The sequence below is a fragment of the Phalacrocorax aristotelis genome, chromosome 12 (assembly GCF_949628215.1).
Source record: "Phalacrocorax aristotelis chromosome 12, bGulAri2.1, whole genome shotgun sequence".
NCBI classification, from domain to species: Eukaryota; Metazoa; Chordata; class Aves; order Suliformes; family Phalacrocoracidae; genus Phalacrocorax; species Phalacrocorax aristotelis.
The window spans coordinates 798642-818099 of NC_134287.1; the positions used below are offsets into that span (position 1 = coordinate 798642).

The 19458-nt window shown below is 47.1% G+C and overlaps 1 protein-coding gene across 13 annotated transcripts in view; it reads right to left on the reverse strand.

Moving 5' to 3' along the window:
- TLL2 (tolloid like 2) overlaps positions 1-19458 on the reverse strand; it is a 106340-nt gene that overhangs the window by 43857 nt on the left and 43025 nt on the right. For all 13 annotated transcript variants that reach the window (XM_075107774.1, XM_075107772.1, XM_075107765.1 and 10 more), the window contains 5 exons: positions 8520-8597; positions 4495-4665; positions 2319-2436; positions 1724-1902; positions 1314-1419 (listed from right to left, as the gene is read on the reverse strand). In XM_075107774.1, coding sequence (XP_074963875.1) covers positions 1314-1419; positions 1724-1902; positions 2319-2436; positions 4495-4665; positions 8520-8597 — 652 coding nt within the window. The remainder of the gene's footprint in view (positions 1-1313; positions 1420-1723; positions 1903-2318; positions 2437-4494; positions 4666-8519; positions 8598-19458) is intronic.

Consider the following 19458-nt stretch of genomic DNA (forward strand, 5'->3'; position numbering starts at 1 on the left):
ATCAATTTATATTTAGAAGGACTCTTGCCATTTTTATCCCTTTTTGGCCCAGCAGCATTCTGAAGGACCCTGGTTTTCAAGAGACACAAACTCAAAGGCATCCACAATATAAATGGCAGTAATAACTTAATCCTGCTTTTGTGCAAGACAAATCTAACCATTTAGAGTCTAGCAAATGCTGGAAGGGTCCAGCAGATGCCTCAAGGGAAGAAAAATTGTTTGCTTTGGGTATCTGATCTAAAGAAATCTCTGAAGGCTGCAAAGCACCCTTGCCCAGGCTACCACCTCCCCTGCCAGAGCAAGCAGCATTTCAGCAAGTTTGACAATTTTCCCCTGGTTGACAGGAAGTTTCAGAAACAAAAGCACAAAACAATAGGCTTGGCAACTCCATACAACTGGGGAGTAAGAAAATTTAAAAAGCCCAAAAGATGTTTAATTTTTGCAACAAAAAGTTCTCAAGAGTGTGGATATTTGTGCTCTGCCTCACATTTCCTTTATTCATGGTATGTAGCGAAGGAAAGCTCTTGGGAAGGAGCAGTAGTGGGATTTACGGAAAAAATTTCAAATAACGCAGCAAAATGGAGCCAGTCATCCAGTAGCTCTTATTCCAACTCCAGGACATAAAGAACTATGCTTATTTCACCTCTCTATCCAGTAGAGGTGTGTGATCACAAAATGGACTCCATCTAGAGGAATGAGATGGGAGTCAAGGGCAAACAGCCTACAGAGGAATCGGGCAGTTATTTGGGACGGGAACAGGAGTGACAAATTCTCCATGAAGAATCCAGTCACACAGAATCACAGAGCTGCAGAGGCCACGACCTAAAGCACATGCATAAATGGTTACAAAAATAGCCAAGCAATTAAAGACCATGATCTGGTGCTTAAATTCTCCCTTGGCAAAGTTGCTAGGGATTTGGAAGGCAATATTGTGACTCCAAAGCGTGAGCTGGACAACCAACAGATCAAAGGTGTTTTTAGCGTTAGCCCCTTGAAGGTGCGTAGATACATAGACACATACATACATGCAGTCTGGGAAGGTTGCAAAACACGCTAACATGGCTTTGGAAGGTCTCTGAGATTACCAGCACTGGGTTAATACAGCAGGGAGGGGAAAACAAGTGTCTACCATACTCCTCTTCACCCACCTTGCTTTTTCAAATATTTTCCAAGATTTACAGTGCAGCAGAGCTCACTGCAACTGCCACATATCTCTGATAGATCACAGGTCTCTTTCTAGACTCCTTGTTTCCCACGGAGCTAACCACAACTACTGAAAATAGGCCTAAGGACAAGTAACCTGGGATCATCACCTGGAGAATGTGTTCCTAGCATAGTGCATGATGCTGTCGAAGTCATAGGTCTCTCCCAGCGAGTTCACTTCCCCAGCTTCCATCTTTAAAAAGTTGTACTCCTGACCTGTGATGTCAAACACAAAGGGAAAAAAACAAATCCCTTAAAAAGGGGGAAAAAGAAGCAAAAGAGCCAGCCTTCCACCTCTGCGCACCTAGAATGAAAGGGATACACTCCTACATTCCAACAATTCCAGCTAGGCATCAAAAATCTCTATTCTCCCAACTGTTTTGCCTCTTATTCTAGGAAAGGATTAGCAGCATTTCTTCTCCATCCCAGCTCACAGACAACTAGGGTTTTCTACAAGTCCAGCAAGAAAGGTTTCCACCCAGCCAAAAGCCAGGTGCAACAACCTGAGGTGCCATTTTACCTTGCTGTATGTTCTCTCTGATGATTGTGACATGCTGGTCCCTGTCAGGCCGTGTGTGCTCATGCCAGAAACCCACCACATGACCCAGCTCATGAGCCACAATACCAAACTTGTCACAGTTCTTCCCAATGGAGATAGCTTGAGGGCCTCCTCCTCGGCGACCCACATACGAGCAGCATCTGGAAAAGAAAACGCACAAACCTATGCAGCGCATCAATGAGCTGGGGAAGTCTGAGACATAGCAACAGGAGACGGCACCTGGCAGGGTCAGGACAGGCCAGCAGCTGGTTACACTAGAGGGACTCATATGTGTGTGTGTGTATGCATGAAGAAAATAAAAGTGCCTATCTGTAAAAAGGCATATATGCACTTAAGTGTTATCCCATGAAAAAGAATCCAGAAAGGCTTAGCACTTTCTCCTGAGCAAATACTACATTATCTTGCAAACTTTGCAGGGAGTAAGGATGGATCTCTGTGACAGATTCCCCAGCGTAGCCATTGCTTTATTCTGACCAGAGCTAGGCTTACAAAGCTAACTGTCAACGAAAGGATGTTTGCAACACAGATAGCTGCAGGGGATGTGTATATCACCTACCCACACGTTCTGTACGTGAACACAATGAAACTCTCCTCATCGGTTCTCTCCACAAACGTCACACAAGTGTGCTTCTCCCAGTGCCTCATCGCTTGTTTAAAGGTAGCTCTTTGGGTTCCTGAAAAAGAAATCCAAGAAGAGGAAACAGTGAAGGCCTGGCTTTCAGAAAAATTCTAATGGACTTCATCTGGATAGGGGAACGGTCAATCTTTCCGACAGTCGATCTTATACCTGTAGACAGCTCTAGTAATCTGGGACCCACTTCCTACAACAGCACTAACTTACTGCATCGTATTTTTCTCTCCTTCTGTTTGATGAACCAATTTCTGTAATTAAACAGGTAGCAAACTTGGTTAAGCACATCAATACTTCTGCATATGACAAATGTCACCTCAGTAGGTAGAGGTCATTCTGGCAGAGCTGCTGGGAGTTCCAATCTGCCCACCAGCTACTCAGTGGTATGCCAGATTTGCTCTCAGGCTGCAACATAACATCATCACACAAAGCTCTCAATACCCAGGATTCTTGTGAGTGCTACGGATGCTCCTCAAAACTAAGGCAAAATGTCAGCAGGTATTTAAAATTAGAAGCAAAAACTATACAGAAGTGGTCTCAGGGCACTGCTGCTCTGTGCTTGAACTGAGGGACAGGTCAGGACTTGCACAGAGAGACACCTGAGAAGTAGGGGATCATGCCTGTTGCACTCTAGCAAGAAGACAGGGCATGGGAGCTTCCCTCCCCAGGGAGCAGGATACCTCCTGCGGTCACTCAGCAGCATCCAGAACAGCCACACAGAACAGCTGGGAAGGGGTGAGCGTTACATACCAGGAGGCCTCCCTGCACTGCCCGTCCAGCATAGCGTCTGCACACAGACCTGCAGAGAAAGCTGCCATGCTCAGGAGGGACCAGATGGGGGGTGAAGGGCCAGAAGTACACCAGAAAGACAGGAGCTCCAGAGTGGGATTAAGCTGAGGCAAAACACCAAGCTGAACACAAGAGACAACAGTGCTATGGGGAGAGCTGCTTCTTACACAGCCACTCAAATGAAAGGATGGCGTTACCTACTCTGGACTGGTTAGGGCGGTGGGACACACGCAACACAGAGAAGATTTTCTCATCAGACCCTGAGGGATGGGGATGGCTGTTCTCTGACAAATGTAGGGGGACAGTTGTGGCTAGCAGGCTACCCAATATCCTGCCAAGTTGCATGAGCCCCTCCTTTTGTAGGAGTGTACAGGCCCTTTCACTGGGGCGTCACAGATTCCTGGCAGCAGTGTTGGAGCCAGTGTGAGACAGGGTCTGGGCAAACATGTTAAAGAGGTCTTGAGGATCACCCCAAACTGGCAGGAGGGGCAGGACTGGGGAGGCAAAGCCGCACTGTACAGGAATGGTTCCCAAACTGCTCTTTGCTGCTGGGACAAAGTGCATCACAGGAGCTCAGGGGAGTAAGTTCTGCTGGATCTAAGTGGGAGATGGTGGGTGCAGTCTGGGGGAGACAGGAAGGAGCTGACTCCAGTGAGACACAGAGCATTTGTCATCCATAAGTCAAGGAAACCAATCCCATGGGGGGACCCACTGACCTACAGAGAGGTGGCATCAAAGCAAGCTCTGCTTCGCTTGAGAGATTTGCAAGAGATTTACTGCACCCCAAGAGACATCTTAGCTTGGACAGTGCCCTGGAGATGCTATAAAGATCCTAAAAAGGATACTCTGGAGACCTCCTCACCCACCACGGGACCCAGCTCACTCACACAGCTAGAGGAAACCCTGAAGTTTGGTGCCCAGAAAACAGCAGAGTGCACAGGGAAAGTTCTCTGAGCAAGGACTTAGTAAGCAACCCACTGTACTTCTGCTTTTCCAACAGCAGAGAGGATCCCTTTCTGGACACACAGGGTATGAGTGCAGCTCACAAGTGCTGGCCCCTGAAGCAATCGAGAAAAGTGACCAAGTTACCCAATTATTTCTCAGACTCCAAGAGAAGACCCATCTCACTGCACACTTCAGTCTCAGACTTCTACAGTGCACAATTCCTTGTGCAACCACATGACCACCCTGCCTCAGGAGAGAGGCTCCCAAGGACCTGAGTCATTTGGGGTAAAACTCTGCTCCCGAGATCTCCTGCACATTTTGAGACACTCACCCCTCAGCAAACAGGGGCAACGTTTTCACTACTGACCAGTGAAATTTCCTCCGATCACATAGGGGATGACCCCCCCTGGCCAGATCCTCTCAGCCCTGGATGTGGTTGCCCTGCGCACTCTGGGAGAGGAGCGTGTATCCATCCCAGACTCATCTTTATATTCCTTCCTCTTCGGTCTCCTCGCAAGCGTTGCGTTCTGCCTGCCATCTGCAAGACAGAGTGGCAATACTGTTTAAATCCTCTTTAGCTCCAGGTGCAGCCCTCAGGTAATACCCTGGAGCTTCAGAAAAGAGAAACAGAAAAAGCGAGATGTTAATCCAAACCAGAAGCTGTAGCCATATTTGCCAGTGATTTATTTGGGACTTTGAGACAGTTAATCTCTAGCAACCTGGCCCTTCTTACGTTACAGCCTCCCTATGCACTACGCCAAACCTATTTTCACAGAGAAGTATAAAGGGACAACCCCCTCCCGTCTCAAGCTACCCACTCTCTCCAACAGCAACTTCACAGATGGGGACACAGTGCCTAGACAAGGGGAATGGGAAGAGGGAGGTCAGACTAGCCCAGATCTCACTGCGTATTCTCAACCTGCCCTGCTCATCCAGATCTGCAGAGAAAGGTGTGTTGTGGCAGGACTAGATTCACAGTGGCAACAGCTCCTCACTCGAGTTGGCCTCGGAATAAGAGGAAAGGCCACTTAGACTGAAACCTATACTCAAGGCTAGAACATATTCCATAAAAGTGTTTGTTCTCACATGCTAGGTCTTGGGTGGTTTGGCAGCATATAGAGATTGGACAGTCTCTGCTGGAGGAGGGATTCTCAAAGTGGAAAAGCTGGGGCATTCTATACTTAGCACAAATCTCCAACCATGTTGAATCTCTTAATTTTAATGAAAAGGAGCAAAAATACAACATGAAAAACAGAACATGTCTCATTTCTTCCTAAAAAGGCAGAGGAGCCCTGGCCGTGCTGCTCTGTGCCTGAGGATTCACTCAGGCTTCTAGGCAGGACCTGTGCCTTGCCCTGCATCTGTGCTGCTGCATCTCTGCTCAGACACTGGTTACACCTACACAAGCTGCACTTTAATGTGGTGTGGGTCTGATCCAGCAGGAAGTATCCTCCATTCAGAGCTTCCAGGCTGTTCACCCTGTTTTCTGTGCCATGGGTGACCCCAAACCCCAAAGCAGCCTTAGCCCAGCTGGGCTTTACCAGCATGTGTAAGGACTGTGTAGACACCATTTCTAAGATAAGCTGCCTGCATTGCACAGCCAACCCATCAGCTGGACTCGTGCAAAGGAATAATAGATTGCAGGGGTTGCTACATCAGAGAGTGCTGGCTGAAAGGGAACTCTGTCCTCACCCTGAGAGGCAGCACTGCTGGCGGTGCCTCCTCGGTGCTGGTGGGCCTCTCTGAAGCTCCAAGAGGAGGGATCTAAGCTCCACTTGTGGTCCTGCGATTCATATGGAAATCAGCAAGACTGGCTACAGCTTTGCTTCCCAAGTCAGGGACATGGGCTGCTGGGTTATGAAAAAGCACAAGCGCCACTGAGACCTTCCTCCAGTGACTATAGGGGCTGCTGAGATCCTCTTCTCCCATTCATCCCTCCAGTGGCAGCACGGGTAAGCAAACCACAACTGTCAAGGCTGAGGGGCTCAAAACAATGGGAAGGAAACTAAAGAAGTGCAGGGGGATGGAAGGAATGAACTTCAAACCCTCCCTCCCACTTCAGCAGGTCCAGGCCTTCCCGCTAGGGGCCTTGGTTTGAGCTGCCGACAAAGACGGGAATGTGCCTTTTGTTCCTCTTCCTCCTGAACATTTTCCCAGCCTGCCAGCTGCACCTGGCATTTCAGAAGCTGCCCCATCCCCAAACCAGCTGATGGACCCTGGAAGGCAGATGCTCTGAGGTTGGGGGTTCCTGCAATCCAATAAGAGCTGCCTTCCCCTTCTTTGCATACACCTATTCCACAGAGGTACTGCTGGGGCATTACAAGGGCCACAGGTGGAAGGAGAAGGTCCTGAAACACAAGTAAGCTTCTGGATACCTGTCTTCCTGTCACAAATTGCTCCTGGGGCTTCCCAAAATCTCTGTGAATTTGCACACAGAGAGCTCCTGCCAGCAAAACTAAGTGAGGAATCATCTGTCCCATGTTCTCCTGCGCCTGGTGCAGTAGGAGCTCTGCACAGAGGACCCTGGGTCCATGCTTCCATGCCACCAATGCTTCCATTCCTCACCAGCAACACACCTTCTTGGGCAAAATCTCTGCACCAGTCCTGCAACAGCTCTTGACTGGTCCTAGTCCTTGCTAATATTTTATGCCTTTAACAACTTAAGTTTATAGTGAGTCCTTGAAAAGGCTTGACACACCCTCCTAGCAGGGACCTGGGGAAAGCAGGCAGCAGATGCCATATCACCAGGGGACAGAAGAGATCTGGACAGCAAGCTTGAAGCAGCACTGCTTACAGCCACTGCCAAGCTGCATGTATGGAGAGGGTTTCTTCACTGAAAGATAAAGTCATGCAGCCTTTCTAGTGCTTAGTCTACCCGGACACAACCCCTCTTAAGGACTAGTATGATTGCTAAGCCTGGGACAACCAAGATCCTTTATAAAATCCCCACCTCCCTCAAAAGTTTCCATAGACCAGCTGTGGGTGGGAGACTCCTTACACTGCCCACAGCCCGGGAAGCACTCTGCACCTGCAGTGTGCCATGGAACAGCCCCTGCTGCTCTCTGAATCTCACTCAGGGGTCTCCCAGCCTCATCTGGCCAGCAGAGACAGCCCAGCTTTATGCCAATCAGCCCATCTCTAAGTGGAAATAGGCTGACAGAAGCACCAACATAGCTTTGCAAGCAGAAGCACCTTCTTCCAGTGCTGGTGCCCACTGCTCCGTTGCCTCAGGCCTGTCAGCATCTCAGGAGACATGAGCAGCTCCAACGAGGGAATACAGCATTAGGCTACGAACCAGGCAGCCATGAGTGCGAACATCCACCCATGGACTGACCTGCTGTGTGGTCTTTCTGCCTCGGAGCCTCTGTTTTTAAGGGGGAGACAGTAGTCCCTCCTGCACACAATGGCTTGCAATCATCTTGTACAGAGCAGGGCAACCCTGTAGACATGCCCAAAGAGCAGAGGTCTGGACCGATCCTGTAACACCTTACCTACATGAGTGGGAGAAACCAACTGCAAAACTTGGCCTGGGTGATAGCCCTGCTTCAGGGGAACAGAAGCTTAAACTGGTTTAGCTGAAACATCCCTATAGCAAGGAGCAGCCAGATAGCATTACACTCTCTGCCTTGGAGCAAAATGGTTTTGCTGAAATAGTGACAGTCATGGCTACCTGTGTGCATCAGGTCTGGCTAGGATGGAGTTAACTTTCCTCAGAGCAGCCCGTAAAGCACTGTATTTTGAATTTGTGGCTAAAACACTTGATATCACACCAATGTTCAGGCTATTGCTGAACAATGTGAAGGCTTGCTTTTTCTTACTCTGCTGGGCCCTCTCCACTCCCCAGGCAAGTAAACATGGGATAGGCAAGAAGCTGGGAGAAGATGCAGCTAGGACAGCTGACCCAGCTGGCCAAATGGATATCCCATACCGTATATCATCGTGCTCAGCAATTAAAAACTGAGATTTTTGTCTTCTAAGGTAGCCATTGCTCAGAAACCGGCTGGCCATCAGTCTGCTTGTAGATGGGGGTGAGCAATTGCCTTTATATCACTTGGTTTTGGTTTTCTTTTTCCTCTTTCCTTCAGTTATTAAACTGTCTTTATCTTAACCAATGAGTTTTCTCCCTTTTGCTCTTCCTGCTCTCTCACCTACCCTGCTTGATGAGAGGGACAGTGACTGAGCAGCTGAGTGGGTGCTTGGCTGCTGGCCACGGTCAACCCACCACACTGCACAAGGCAAACCCACCCTTGCAGAGAGTCCACCAACAGCCTGGGCAAGGCTGCTATACTAGGCACGGAGGCACACACACGTACACAGGACAAAACATGGTTTTACAGGGGATAAAAGAGTAAATAAAAGATACCCAAAGGTCTGGGTGGGGTACCACCTTACCTTTTTTAACTGCTTGGTTACTGTGATTGGTTGAAGTGGCATTCTCGCTTGACACAAGGGACTGTTCTTCCAGGCCTCCTGCAAAGGAAAAAGAACAGAGACGCATATGGTGAATGGGCTGACAGAGCTCTGACATGGGAAGGACATCAGCTGTCAGTGATGCCATTTGTGGGTCTGCAGCCACAGAAACTGGCTGCCTTCCCTATACAAGGAAAAAGGAGTAAGAGTCTGATAAAGCTGGGCTCTTTTCCTGGATTTGTTCCTAGCCTACAGTGACACCTTGCAGGTCACTACCATCCTGTGCCTTAGTTTCTCCATATACTGAAGAGGCAGAAAGTCTCTTCTACAGAGGTCAGTTCCACAGAGATTTACTGAGAATAGGAGCTACCATCCTCCTTGTAAGTACCACCATTAAATCTCAAATTAAGAAAGGTACACCGTGAAGGCAAAGAACGATCTACATTCAGACCAATAAGCTCTATCAGCTCTTACACGTCTGACCTGAATTCAGCCTCACCTGAAAAATAAAAGTCCTTCTCTGTGACACTAATACCCACTGGCTACCAAAGCAGGAAGAACGGTGTGATATTAGCTCCTGGGTATTTCTCGTGCCTCATCCAGCATCAGGTACCCCTCCCTTTCAGAAGACCATGCCGGTCACATGAGGTCTCCAGCTTGGCCACAGAGGTGGTTCTCTTCAGCTCAGGCACTGAAACAAAGCTGGTTGGTCCCACTCTGCCTTCCTGCCTGGCTTTCCTATTTCCTCCATGGAACACTGGCTCCTGACGTTCCCCTGACACGGAAGACCCCAACATGCTGGGGGAAGGATTTGACTGCTTGATGTCACAGCCATTGGGCACAGAAACCACAGCAGTTCCATAACGTCTTCGTACCAGCACCGTGCCTACGCCTCTCCTTCCCTCTGGACAGCCCTGCCGGTTCCTCTCCCCACCGGCGTGCTACAGCAGAGCACTGCTGGCAGCAGGGCGCGGGGGCCGCAGAAGCCACCCCACCTGGTTAGGCTGTCGGGTGTGCCAAGAGGGTTGAGGAGGCTCAGTGCATCCAGAATACCTCTACCAGGGAAAGATCCTAGCTCCCCAGAAAAGTCACGCTGCTAGGGAATGGAGATAAAACCCCCTCTCTATAGCCCCTACTTGCCTTTTGAGCATTAAGGTACCATGATATTTAGCAATATCCCAGTATTTTATTTTTTTTTAGTTTTTCTGATGTATGACATAGAAGTAGGATCTTAGCTCAATACTAGATGCATTCTGCTACAGAAAAAGATTTAAAATGTCACTGGCTGCCAGAAACTGATTTAAAACAAACAATAACTTGGTCACACTTCTGTTTCAGAGGACTTCAGGCTAGTTCTGCTCACTATAAAGGAAAATACCAACTGTGCAAACTCACCTGTGCTGCAGGAAGCAAGTTGAGATCTCCCCCCTTCACAGAATGTTACCACTAAAGTCTGATTCCTATAAGCACCCTTACGTCCACCCTGGTACCTACAATGAGCGGCACATAAGAGAGGCTCACCACAGGTAACACAGGAGGACTGAGGTGCACTTCAAATTCACTGGGCTAATGGACTAGCAGCGTGCTAGACACAGTGAAGTTCTGAATGCTCACAGGCAGCTAATGGATAACTCCTTTAATCAAAGCAGTTTTTAGAGCACTGGAAAGACCCTCAATCACACATCTTCTGTCTCAGTTTTGTAACTATATATTTCTGTTCACAAAATATTTTCTAATCTTTCTTCCACCATCATCTTCAACTTCTCCTGAAACACCTGTTTCTAAACTAACTCCCCCAATACTAGCCAGCAAAGAAAAAAAAAAACAAACCCCAACCAACCAAAACCAAACCACACAACAACAAACCACCCCAAAACTCAGAGAGGCTAAATATTTCAAAATGGGTAAAGCAGCAGAGGTATTTTCACAATATTGGTTTTCTGTGGTATTTTGCAGTTTCTTAAAAATGTCTAAATGAATAAAAAGTTCAGAGTGCTTAATGATTTTGCACCCTACCATAAAACCTACCCATGGATCTGCTGATTGTCCCACCAAGGGGGTGGGGGGGAAAGGATGGAATCTCCGACGTGAGGTGCACCAAACTGTACCTGTCAAGGATTGTTTAGCTGTCTCTTGCCCATGTGCAAAAATAATACATATGAATTTCTAAAAATCAGCATCTGGACATTTCAATAGGTGCAAATCTTTAAACCAGAATTCTACAAGGAAAGGGCTTGGGACATTTCACACTGTTTCAGCATACCTGCTCCAGCCTCTCACTACATGCCAAATGCAATCTTCCAGGAAGCATTTAAAGTTCCTGGGATAGTTTTCAAGTTTTGGGCACCTCTTAAATGCAGGTTGACAAACAATCATACAGTCTTGAGATTTCAATTCTATGTAGCACCAGCAGCTGCTGAGTGTGGGGAGAGAGGGAGCACTAGGAGATCATCCAGCAGCAAGATGACCTTCAGGACAGGGACAGTAGAAGAAAAATGCAGTGAAAGGGACAGAAAAATGGTTGGAATATGGGGGAGGGGGAAGAGAGAAGAACAAGAGTCTTCTTTCTATAGGCATCTATCTTCCAGGTTTCCTGGGCTTTCCATTTTGCAAGGTCCAACTTGGTGATACAACAGAAGCCAGAGAGCAACTATATGGAGTATAGAAATCTGGGCAGCAAGCAACTGAACAGTCACAGTTTTTCAACATGGAAAACCAACCCAGCATCTCTTTGGCAGGAAAGCTCTCCAAGGCGACTGTAGTAGGAGGGAGAACAAGGCCTAGGGTGACAAAGCACAACACGTGAGACAGCAAGATGCATAACAGGTAAATAAAATGTGCTTTGGGACTACATTCATAGCCTTAGGAAGGGGGTGCTGATACTGCCACTGTTGTCCCCCTCCCTCCTTCCCCATCTTGTTATCATGGTTCCCCTGTGAGCAGAAGGGAGGCTGAATGAGCTGATCTCTGCAGAGGTATCAGCAAGAGCAAGTTTCTACAGTCTCGGTGGCAAAGTAACGAAGGAATAGCATGATCAAGCACCATATGCAGAAAGGGAGATACTGTTAGTCATCTAGCACCGCTGCATGCCATGTGGACACTTCAAGAGAGACGTCCCACTTTCAAGGGCTGGACATCTTCCAGCCCCTGAACCAGTCTTGCTTTGCCAGCTGGAGAACCCTTTGCTCTGGAGCTGGCTTCCTGCAAACCCTTCCCCAGCCCCTCCGAGGGGACAAGGACAGAGGAAAAGGTATATCTCTGACACCTTGGAGGAGGGCTGAGAGGATGGTAGCAAATTCTATCTCTCTGACATTATACTGCTATAACTAATCAGAATATCAGAAAAGGGATGACAAAAGACAGCAATAAAATGAAACACAGGAAAGTAAAATACTCAGATGCTCAGCTGAATATAGGTTAAAGCTTCCTGGTCCAAGAGACGTACTAAATCAGGGGATTGTCTTCTAAAGGAAGTGCCATAATTTAACTGAGCTTGACCAGACAAAAGCGACTGGATGTGTGAACAGGAACAAGCCTGATTCAACAAGATGGATTGCTCTGAACTCTATCGCTCTTTTCCAGCCTCAGTGTCCCATCCTAAGATTTCCCTTTGTTTTCTTTCATGCCCGGTCCTCATCACTTCCTTAAGCCCAAGCTCAACAAAAGTTTCTCTTCTCAGTTAAATTTTACATCCCCAGGACTTCTCACCCGCCCCCCCCCCCAGTATGCTATTCTTCACACATTATCTCATTCCATTTCAAGGAAACCCCAACCAGCCATTCACCACCAGAATTATTAAGGCATGTGGTCTTTGCTGAAGCAAAGGATAATTTTGTATTTCTAAATAAATGCAGCTTGCTTCCAGTCACAAACAGATTGCTTCTTAATTGAATTTGGGAGGTGAATTATATGGTGAATTAGGAAAAAAGAACAACTCTGCATTTAGTGAATTGTTCCCCTAAGAGGGAACTGTATGGGATTGAATTGCAAATGATGGCACCAAACCCTACCGCCGGGCCCCCTCTCCTGCACCCGAGCTGCTGACCTCTGCTGTGCTGCAGCGTCCTTTGCACAGACTGCTTTTCCAAGCTGTGAGCACATTCTTTCCCAGAGATCAGTGCAAGCCTTGGTTTCTTATGCAAAGGAGATGTTTGAATAACTAGTGTGACTAATGAAATCTACAACATCTTTGCATATTTTGTCTCATTGTAGCCGATGAAAAGGGAGAGCACTACACAAAGGCCAGATATGGGTATGCAGATATACTGGATATTTTCAAACACTACCAACCTCACTGGTACAGACAGGGAGCACCCATACCCTTCTCTCCCGCAAGGGTGTTTTTGAATCATACATGAGAATTTTGGAACATCCTGTTCCGATTCACTTGAGCTTTTAGACATTTCCTATCCTTATGACACCTAAACAAATCCCAAAGACTGAAGTGACTTGGCAGACATTTGGTCCTCTCTTCTGTTTCTTCCCAAGAGAAGGCTAATGCATGGTCCTAGCAAAACAAAGATAAGTAACTGACATGCCATAAGCAATAAATAAGGAAGCCAAGAAATGCGTCTTGCACCTGGAAGCAGCTGCACACAGGTTGCAGGCAATGTGCAGGTACTGTTGCCCCCTCAACACGTTCCTGAAGTTGTACCTCCCTGTTAGACTATTCTGTCACCTCCGAGAGCAGAGCTGATTCCAGTGCTACTGCTCCAGAGCATGAAATGCCCACGCATGTACTGAAGCCTGTTATCATTAGAAACACTGAAGAGGAGAATGGAGATTTTCGGTTTGACACAATCCTCCATGGAAAGCCTATACAGTAATAAAAAGGCAGGCTTGGTCTACTGTTTACAGTAACCTGTAATGAGATGAGCAAAACAGGATTGACTCTTTAAAATATATATCCGGCAGTTAACGAGCCCTCCAAGATCACTTTCATCCTCAGTACTTCCCACCTACTGCTGTGCCAGATCAACCATCACCTTTCTCCAGCCTGACTGTTTAAGCTTTGTCTGCTTCTCCCACAAGCAGGGATGATACAGAATTTGTTAGATCATGTCTCTGTGCAGGGAGCTGTACTATAGCTCCTAAGCTCTTTTAACTCCCACATTTTTGTGATTCAGTCCTTCCTAACAATTTGTCCTGCTTAACAGCTACAACCCCAACAGAACACTGCCGGACTCCCTAACTAGGTAACTTAAGTTTCTGTGCACGACCTGACAGGGAACACACAAGAGATTCTCTGCCCAGGCTGGGAATATTTCATCTTCTACCTACAGTGCACTCGTACAACTTGTTTTTCTGTTTCCCACAGACCAGCACTGCCAAGGGAGCTTGGCTGACTGAAAGAAATGTCCAGCAGTTTAAATGCACCATAAATCTTCGATAAATCCACCATGCTTGCAACCCTGGCTGAAGAACAGGTACCTAAATTGTTTGCAGGAACTAGAGAGTCAGCCTGAGGTGGTAGGTAAGGGTCCAGTGAAGCAGAAAGCAGCAGGCTGTGGCATCATTGGAAGGAAAGTAGTTTCTCCCACTCCTCAAGAGTGGGAAAATGAAAATCCAATTTTGTTAAAAGAAAGAAGTCCAAGTTGTTCAGCTGGAACCAAACTAAAAGACTACACATCAAGAGAAAGAGAGTGCACGTAGCATGCCATCAAAACTATACTGTGTGCACCTCCCTTGTACCCCTAGCACAGGATAAAAGATGTGCAACCTGAGGAAAGAGCAGGAAGCAGACTCCACTCAGTACACATACTTCCCACAAGAGCAGATGGGATTAGGAGTAATACATTGGACATGAAAATTTGTCTTCTATAAGATGCAACTTAGAGTTGAAGGTATGTGTTGCTGTGCATGTTCTGCCTTTTTTTCTTTTAAAGCACAGGTAGACTGAACCACCAAAGAGGGGGCAATCAGATCCCTTACTAAATAAAGCCTCTGTGCTTGCTTCCCCCGATTCCAAACCATGAGGGGCTTCTTGTGTAAAAAAAAGGAGAGGAAAGCTAGGTAAAGCAGCTAAGCAGCCATCAGGATGCATGTAGTGGGCCTAGAAATACCCATCACACTCCTTACTGAGTCCCTCTAAGACCTCAAAGCCGCAGCTGACTTCTAAAACATTTCAACACCACCTGTCTCTAGCTTTTATCTGAAAACACTACTCTGGGGCCAGATGAGTTAACCCACTTGAAATCAAAGTCTATCCCAAGATAGCTTCATTTTCAGGTGACGCCTGTCTAGAATTTCAGTCTAAAACCCAACTACTGCCAGTAGGAATTGTAGGCGTCTGAAAAATTGCAGTTTGAGAATCCAAAACGTTCCTACATGGGAAGCTGCCTGGGATGAACCTTGCAACATCTTCCTATTTACCAAAGTGGAAAAGTTCCCATTAAAATCAAAACCTCCCACCTCCAGAGCAGTTCCAAGCCAGGATAATTTTTCCTCTCCAGACCAATGGAGACCCTCTCCATGTTCACTGGATGTCCTCTTCCTTCCCTAGTTGCCATCCACACATGGGAAGGGCTCCATAGCTGAACTCGGAAGGTAGCTACCAACAAGTTCATCACCTCTGCTGAGGACAAAGGAGTCCCCAGTGAGCACTAAGGACTTTGCCAGGTTCTTCTATTTTTCTGATTTAGCAGAGAATAACTTGACTATACACATAATTATCTGGTCTCAGGTGGATCTACCCTCAGCAAGACTTTTCCCAATATGTCTTACTATGGAGGAAAGGCCATTTCAGAGCTGGGACACAACCAGAGGAAAAAAGCATCATAAAATACATTTTAAAAATAATTAACAATTTCACCTCCCTTGCCTATGCCTTAAAACACCTGACTTTCATAGTCTCATCCAATATATATGCTAGTCACATGTCACAGCTTAGAGACTGGATTTCAAACAGAGGCTACAGTGAAGCATCAACAAAACCAAGAAGTGTAGGTAACATGAAACACTTGTCACTGTTCAGAGCTTCAGTTCTGGTGAACTGTCACGTTATGACCATCAGAGAAGCTTCCGGAAGAACAGGGTAAGTCAAACTTGATGTTACATGCTGCTTTTTAACTTCCCTATTAACCAGTGGTCAAAAACTTTTTAGCGTACAGAAAACAATTTATTGCACTGGATTTTCTAACCACAGAGAAAGTGATGATTTTATTAAAACAAGCTCTGCTGGGAAAACGCATTCAGAATATGGAACAGATGTTTCCCAGAGCTGGTGGAGAGTCTATAGCAAAAACCTTTCATAAACCCTCAGGCCCTAGAGATCTGAGCAAATTATTTGAGATAGATCCTTCAGCATTTCCTGTCAGTGGAATGGCTGAAGTTCCCTCAATTTACTTAAAGAAAAATAAATTAAAAAGAAGAATTCTGAACCCCAAACTCCCTGCAGGAATCTGTTTTTCATATTCAGAGTAAGCTGACTAGCTGCAATAACTCAGGAGAGTCCCAGGGCCCAGAGGCTCGACAAGCAGATGTGTCATCTCCACATCAGCTCCGTGAATGCTGTGCAGGGCGAGGACACTGGCCTCCCAGGGAAGTTCATGAGAAGAGGAAGGTGAACACAGCTAAGCAAATGCAGGGCTGCCGTGAACATGAGCCACAAAGCACTTGAGGCACCGAGCTCATGCTGGCCATCCGTGTTTGGAACAGCCCGGCAGGCAGAGCAGAATGTAGGTAGCACCATTCCCCAACACACACTCTGGTTTCCCTGGGCAGCCCCTGCTGTTCTGGAAGTGGCAGCATCACTTTTATACTGTGATGCATCTTCTTTTTAAAGAAGGCATTGCAAGAAATAGCACAACCTGACCCAACCTCTCCATCAACCTTTCAACTGAGCATCAATCCTTAAGGGGAACGATGCTCTCTGGAGACAAGGAGAAGACTGAGAAGACTGGAAGGGGCCTTTTCCTGCAGGCCATAAAAACAACCTCCGTTCCCTGGGGCAAAAAGACAGACAGATGAGAGAGAAAATAAAGAAAAAAGTTACCTACAACCAAAACCTGTGTCACATCACCGATTTCTTCCAGTGAGCACGAGTCCTGCAAGTCCCTAGCTTACAGTGCTTTAACTGAGGCAAGCGAAAATTAAAAGCTAAAGTGAGTACATAAGTACTCTGGCCAAGTGCATGTCTCTGCTGTATGGCCAGGTCCCCACACAGAGTGTGCAACTTCTCCCCTCCTAGCACACCAAAGCAGTCATGTGCAGCACTAACTATCCCCCCACCCCACTGCACCTGATTTCTCGTCAGTGTGATGGATCAAGATCTATTTCTAACATGGGTCTGCCTCTCCATCACATTCCTCTCTATTCACAATAATCCTCCTCCTTCCCTCTCTCTCCTTTGAAAGGTAAGGAAAAAAAAATAGCGAACTTGGAGGTGATAAGGAAACTCTAAGTGCTGGCTCGGGTTTGCCCATTACTCTTCTAGCAGGCAGTACCAACTCCCCGCCCCGCTCTGCCAACATCCCTTTCTCTCTGACCTGCACAGTCTAATCGCTTCAGCCTCACTGTGCTCGGGGCCCTTTGGCACAGCCACGCACAGCTCCCTGCCTTGCCTTGTGGCATCCCCGTGCCCACCCCAGCTGTGGGCTCCCAGGCAGAGCCCGTGGCTCTCTGCAGCCTGGCCAGACCTGCTCCTCCCACTCAGCCTTCTTAATCCTTCTGTTTTCCCCCTACCTTGTTTATACTGGCTAAAAATTAAGTCAAAATGAAAACACTACATTGGAAGCTAAATTATGTTTCAATGTAATTAAAACTCTGTCCACGGAGAGCGTGTGATGCCAGCACAGAGACCTTTCTTCCAGCTTGCTTTCTGCTTACATATTCAGACACTACTAGTCCTGGAGCTTCCTGGAGAATTTTTGGTGCCTTCTTACCCACCATGGAGGCTGCACCATGTTTAACAGACAGCTGAGTGCCCTAGGTAGATACAGCCGAGACACCCCATCTGCTGCGTTACCTACCAGCTCCACCACAGCTTGTTTAAAGGATACCCCAGACTGACTGCCAGCAGCAGGGAAACTGAGACATGAGGCAACAGGGCAAGTGGCACTTCATAAGCTTTGGAGCACAAGGCAAATGCAGCCACTGCTGGGTTGCCTTAGGCCACCGCCAGCCCCGTGGTCAAACAGATGCCTGAAACATTTGCAGTCATTAAGGACGCGGCAGGGGAGCTGCGGGTGGGTAAGTGGCAGAGGAGCTTTCCTCACCGCAGTGAGCTGCCCACTGAGAGCTGCTGGCAGAGCAGGTGCCCCATCCACCCCAGGGACAGCTGCAGTTCAATGGGGAGTCAGGTCTCAAACCCACTGCCACAAACTGACCCCAGGATCCAGCAGCACCATCAACTGCAAAAAGAAGAGTGGCTAATCCCCTCCCCAGCACAGCTTTAGACATCTCACACTATCTCCTCCGCTCTAGGAAGTGGAACAGCAAGATAATCCGAGTAGTTCCTTTTGCCTCTGATCTTTGCCCTGGAGAAAGTTGTTACCCGCTCCCCAGGGCTGTCCAAGTCACCATCTGGCCTCAGAACTACAGCAGCAAGCACAGTCCAGCATTTCAGCCTAAAACTAATTTGCTTTCTTTCCCCACTTGACAGCTGAATAAATACTTTGTCCTTGCCATTTGAAAAGGGGAGCTGCAGCGAAGGTTTTTTAGTCCACTGTAGCTACAAACGCCAGCCTTCCTTCCAAATTAGGCCCGAACAAGCAGCTCAAAGCGAACACATTTCTTCGACAAATGTAACCCCTTTCTGTTCACAATCAACCGCAAGCAGTTTACAACTTCTTCTAATTTATTTGTTGCTTGCTATTATCCATCAAGCCATTTTGGCTACCGATTGTTTCTTGGACCTAGCAGCTATTTCACTAAACAGGGTAAGCAACTTCTATTTTGTGGGCACAGCAACATCCCTTCTTGAAAGGAGAGAGCCTGAGGGTCAAGGCATCCAAGCCAGCTTTGCACAGGGACCATCCTGCAATGACTGCTCTCAGAGCTTTAGACCTTCCTCTTTCACTGACTGTTTCTGCCTCCAAATTAATTTGCTAAAGCACTCTCGGAAATTATAAGGCAGCCTACACAGTTGAGGCAGGTTCAATTTTTCATTTGAGCAAGTATCCAAGGAAATTAGGCATTTTCCCAGCTCTGAAACAAATGCATGATTTAGGCAATTCCACAGTTATTGGCTAAGCACTGTCGAATTTTACAATTAGGGTAATGGATTTAACTTCCAATGTAATTTCCATATGGATAAACTGATCTCCTCGAGTACATTTGCTCATGTGTTCCCTGCATCACAGTTAATTAATATAAAGCTATTTAATAACCTCCACTTAAACACAAAAGACTATTCAGACTCTTCTGGCATCAGTAAAAGGAACAGCCTCCCAGTGTGTTACACCAGCTGTAGACAAGAGCGAAAGAGAATTTAATTAAGAGCAATCGAGAGCAAGACAGTTGCAAACAGAAATCAGATGTTACAAATGCTCAACTCAGTGACCACCCCAGCTCCATAAAGGGTTAATAAGGCCATCTAGCACCAAGTTCCAGGTGTTTGAGGTGCACCCAAGAGAGGACTTAGAGGATGGGAGCCAAAGACAGGCAAAGCCAAGCAGGGAGCAGCAGGGATTCAGCACTGTCCGTGCAGCGACACTGCTGCAGCTCTGCCCAAATCCAAGCTATGCCCAAATCTGATGGTGGCACCACGTTGAATAGGAAGGACCTATAGAAACAGGCTGCTTGGAAGCAGCTTGGACCATGGCATTAACATATATAGTTTCTGCAAATATCTTTGGGTGCTTAAAGAAAGTTAATTGCTCATTAACAAAATCCAAGCTGATTAATTTCTGACGTGCAGCATTTGACAAGAGTGACGGAATTGATTTCTGAAAGCAGCCTATGAATTGGACTCACAGGACAA